This window comes from Stegostoma tigrinum, chromosome 3 (assembly GCF_030684315.1).
Source record: "Stegostoma tigrinum isolate sSteTig4 chromosome 3, sSteTig4.hap1, whole genome shotgun sequence".
Classification (NCBI taxonomy): domain Eukaryota; kingdom Metazoa; phylum Chordata; class Chondrichthyes; order Orectolobiformes; family Stegostomatidae; genus Stegostoma; species Stegostoma tigrinum.
The window spans coordinates 27,895,688-27,900,591 of NC_081356.1; the positions used below are offsets into that span (position 1 = coordinate 27,895,688).

General features: G+C 37.8%; 1 protein-coding gene across 2 annotated transcripts in view; it reads left to right on the forward strand.

The window, feature by feature from the left end:
- The window catches only part of LOC125450665 (phosphatidylinositol 4-phosphate 5-kinase type-1 beta-like), a 144,423-nt gene extending 142,666 nt beyond the window's left edge, over positions 1-1,757 (forward strand). Inside the window, exon 15 of one of the 2 annotated variants that reach the window (XM_059643994.1) lies at positions 563-1,757. In XM_059643994.1, the coding sequence (XP_059499977.1) occupies positions 563-581 (19 nt within the window). In that variant the 3' untranslated portion in view covers positions 582-1,757. The remainder of the gene's footprint in view (positions 1-562) is intronic. The other variant, XM_059643990.1, reaches the window with a different exon arrangement.
- Positions 1,758-4,904: the final 3,147 nt, after the last annotated feature.

Below are 4,904 nucleotides of genomic sequence, written 5' to 3' on the forward strand. Positions count from 1 at the left end.
TGCATTTCAACAATATTGTATCAGGAAGCTCATTTATTGAATTGAAGAACAAGACATCTCATCTATTCAGCTTGTGATCTTTACCATGAAACCAGTGCCTCTTCAGAAAAATTGTAAAGAAAATGGATCACTATGCAGACTGTGATTCAAACCTGGAAGCTTAAACAAAAGCTAACTACACTGTCATTATGTAGTATTTGTATTCAATTACGTTAAGTAATTTATCGTAAATGAATATTTTTATATTAATATTGAATGGTCCTTCTAATAACGGAACCATAAGCAGCTTCTGACCTGTACAAACTGCATATTAGTTAGAGAGTCATTAAAATTCCTCCATTGGTGGTTTTCTGCCAAGTAGATTTTTTAAAAAGTGTGTTTTACATTGATAGTAGGAAGAGAAGCATATTTGTGCTGGACTTTTCCAGCTAGCTGTAGGTTCACTTCAGACACCACTCACTGTATTTGAGATAAGAGTGTTCCAAAAATGGGATCCAAAATGATTTATTACAATCTTTAATGCAGCTACTTTGCCTTACAAAATTTCTTCTTTTTAATCTAGTAAACCACATGAAGAATGAATTGAACATCTGGCAGGAGAGGAATAATGTAAATCCAAGCTGACCATTCTTTTACTTAGAAAAGAAGGATACTTCATAAACTCCGACTCATGAAGAATTCAGATGGAAATCTTGTTTGGTGAACAAGATTGCATGACCTCCGGCACATGCCATAGACTTTCGTGAACAGACATTTAATGGCACAGGATTCACAAGGAACATTTCATACCTAAGCATTAAGTCTGTATTGCTGCTATATGAATGCAGTTTTATTCCCCGTTTTTGTGATCTCACCTGGCCAACTGAAGAGAGTTTGTCATTTCTACTGGTTCTGAAATTCTACCAGATTTATATTTTGTTACTTCAATAGTTTGCATACATTTCAGTGTCTGGCGGTACAAAAAATGTTTTTTTTCTCAGATGCCAAAAACATTTATGCCTAAAGCGTAACTGTTAACTCTTCTATTTTGCTGAATTTCCAAGAAGCAGTCTTTTAATCAGCCTCTGGATAAAATTGCCTACTTTGTACTTACATTGAATTGCAATGTTTGCACATTGACTACATTAACAGTTACGCTAGAATCCCTAGTTTTGCTTACCTGTCAGTTGAAACAGAAAAATGTTTACAGAAATGTGTGTACTTCATCTCAATATCTATTTTAAAAGAAAATGACAAAAGGTCTATTTTAATGAAGTCTTTTGGGGTGGTCTTAAAAGTCGCTGTAAATATCTTTAAAATTGTGAAGGAGTTTGCTTGAGAAATGCTTCCTATAACTTAATGTCCACTTAATGAAGTATTGTACAGAATTATTTGACAAAACTATCTTCCAAATTGTATAGTATAAACACATGAATGGCCTGCTAAAATTTATGCTGCATATTATGTATGTAGGTGGTATAGGACTTGTGTTTTGCTGCCATTCTGAAGTAGAATCACGTTTTTAAAAAATCATTCAGATTATTTAAATGTTACACATTATTGAGCCTTTACGTTTATTTAAATTATGTCTTGCTGTAACTTCTCTATAATGAGACAATATATGAAAAGGGGAAATGTTTGGCATCCCCCAGTGGACATTGTTCAGCACTACAGCATCCTGAATTTTGGTTTTGTTGATCAGTTCTGAATCAAATAGAAAGCACTTGGAAAGAAATGACCAGCAAAGAATTAATAAAAGCAAGTTGAACATAATTCTAGAAAATTATTGGCTGACTTTCAACCTGTGGCGTACACCTTATTGATATGTCAATTTGGCACTTACCTTTCGCCCACTTTTTAAAAATTGATTTTCAGGGGATGCTGGCTTCACTGGCAGGGTCAGCATTTTTTGCCCACCTCTATCACCTTCTCAAGGATAACTGAAGAGCTGCTATCCTAAACTGCTGCAGAACATTTTGATGTAGGTAGACCCACAACGTTTTTAGGGAGGGAATTCTGGAATTGTGACCCAGCAACACTTCAGAAGTGGCAATTTGTATCAGAATAGTATGCAGATTGGAAAGAGAACTCTCAGGTGGTGGTGTTTCCATGTATCTGGGGTGACCTTTCTTTTGGAAGGTGCTGTTTAAGGAACCTCACTGCTACTGAGCATTGGTGATGGAGAGAATGAGTGCTTGTTTTATTCTGGGTGATACTGAGCTTCTTTGGTGTTGATATTGGAACTGCACTCATCCAGGTAAGTGAAGAGTATTCCATCAGACTTCTGACATGTGCCTGCAGATGTCAGTAAGAAGTGAGTAACTTGCTGCAGATTCCTAGCCTCTGAGTGTTCATGTAACTTATTTATTTGGCTAGTCCAGTTCACTGTGGAGTCATGATGTCTGAGAGCCGATACCGTACTCAGTGCCAAGAAGAATCCAGTACACTGGAGTTTAGAGGCTTGTTAGATGACTGCCCTCTGACCTTTGCTCATGTAAAATAAGGCTTGACAAAATAAGGTCAAAAAAGATCCTATTCGGTCATTACTGCCCAATTGCTTTTTTCTTATTGTTGCTCAATTAGTTTGATTCTCACTTTTTATAATCACGGCTGTTTTTGAGCCAGTTGAATAGGTTACTGTAGCAGCTCTACACTGCTACAGATTCTTTGACTGAGGAAGGGTCATCGGACCCGAAATGTTAACTCTGATTATTTTCTTCACAGATGTTGCCAGACCTGAGCTTTTCTAGTAACTTCCACTTCTGTTCATAATTTCCAATGCCTCCATTTCCTTGTTTTAACCAGCAGTCTGGAGGCGTCTATAGTTCTGTAAATGGGGTCTAATTCAGTTTGTACAATAGTCAAACAAAGCTTCTCTGGTTTTTGATTATATTTCTCCAGAAATGAAATCAAATGCCTTGTTTTTGTATTATAAGTGTATTATTTATCCTTGTTATCCTGTTACTACAATGTCCTGTAGAGTGCTTCAGAAGCCCATTATGTATCAACCACAGTGATATAGAACTGAAGTCACCTATAGACCAGGCAGATTTCCATCCCAGTAAACAGGTTGCCCTTATGCCAATGAGTTTCACCTTCACTGCTACTGGTATTGGCCTACTGTTTTCAAATTTCTTTAAATTGTATTTCAGACTTTTGAGTGTGATGATGGGGTCTGAATCCATGTTCTTTGGGTTACAGAGCTGGGCTTCTGGATTACTAGTTCAGCAACAGTTCTGGGCATCCCTGCAGAATTTCCTTTCAATGTGTGCTTTTGTTAAAACAAGATATTGCATAATATCTCAGAAATAAGGGGAACAGCATGTGTGCTGAATTCCTGGTACTGAACTGTACTCAACAGAACATCCCCACCCTATAACAACCTGGGTGGACTGCAGATCTTCAGGACTTGAATTTAATATTTGTTATCACACTCCTCCAGATGCAGGGTTAACCACCCTAAACTTAATTATCCTGGTCACAAGCTTGATTGCTTACTTGTTTCATCACTTGATAGGCCATCTCAAAGAAGCAGATTGATCATGTCTTTGTTTTAAACACAATCTCTATATCCTTCTTTAGGAAATATGACAAGTGCAGTACTCGCTCAACTGACTTTCAGGGATACTTAGTGTCATAATTTATAAGAGTGACTGAGGAAAACTCTGAATTGGTTTGCAATTCATGCAAATTTATACGACACTCAACCAGTATCACTGAAATGTTCATGATAAGTAATAGACAACAAATTCAAATGTTTAATTTAAAGAGTTCAGATTACTTTCTGAAAGCATCCATTGTCTACATTTTAAATCAAAATTTCACTAATTCATTATAAACCTTATATCTGTCGCCTATCTTCAACTAAATCATCCTCCTTTAATCCTTCCTAAAGTGTAATGAGTGATCTGGTACTGACGTTCAATTATTTACATGCTTCAAATAACAACGTGGTAACTGGGTTCTGAGGTTATAGGTCAGTTCTAACGTCAAGCGAGCTATCTAGAGGATACAAAAATGCTTGCTCTGTTTAGGATCTGCCTTATATTATTTTCTGTTTTTAAAAAAAAATCTTGAGGGCACGATTTGAAGAAAAGTCTTCTTTGTGTCCTCAGACAGCATTACAAGAAGTCGATCTAGTCACTGTCTTTTGCCGACGCTTCTTGTGTTTGTTACGTTCCCATCACAGCCAACTAAGTAGGAATGGGTCATTCATCCTTTCAAGACTGATCTAGCTGTGATCTTAACCTCCTTATCCTGTCAATCAAGAATCTATTCAACACTCTCTTGAAATAGTCAGTAATCCACCCTCTACTGGAATTTCCTTTTCGAGGAGAACAAAGACTTACAACCTTCTAAAAGTAGAAAAGAAATCATTGTAAAAACAAAACTTTATTCTGGAAAGGACAGACGTTATTTCTCGTTTCCCACAGAATGGGTGGGAGAGAGACAGCATAATCCTCCCAGTATCCACCCTTCCGATCTGCTCAAGATTAATGACCTTGGACATCGCGAGAGATTTTGGGATGTCCAGATGTTGTGGAAGGTGCCACATAAATGCAATCTGTCGGTACGAAATAAAAACCCGAAAGAATTGCGGATGGCGTTTGTCAGACCCAAAAATAAAAGCTTTTTCCAGCAGCTTCTGTTTTTGTCGGTACATAATCATGAATTAGTTTCTTAAAAGCAGAATTCTGGGGGAACGAGAAACACTCGGATTTTCTCTACCTTCCTAGCCTGGTAAAATTTCTGAAATCAGTCCACCTACCCAACCTGACCGGCTCCACACTTCCAGGTTTGGACCTCGAATTTCTTTGGGGGCGGACCATGTCCACCCAAGCCCCGCCCCCTGTGTTGGTGATGCAACCACGTCCCTATTCAATTCCCGCCCATTCAGTTTACGGTGGCGTAGGCCCGCCTCCATT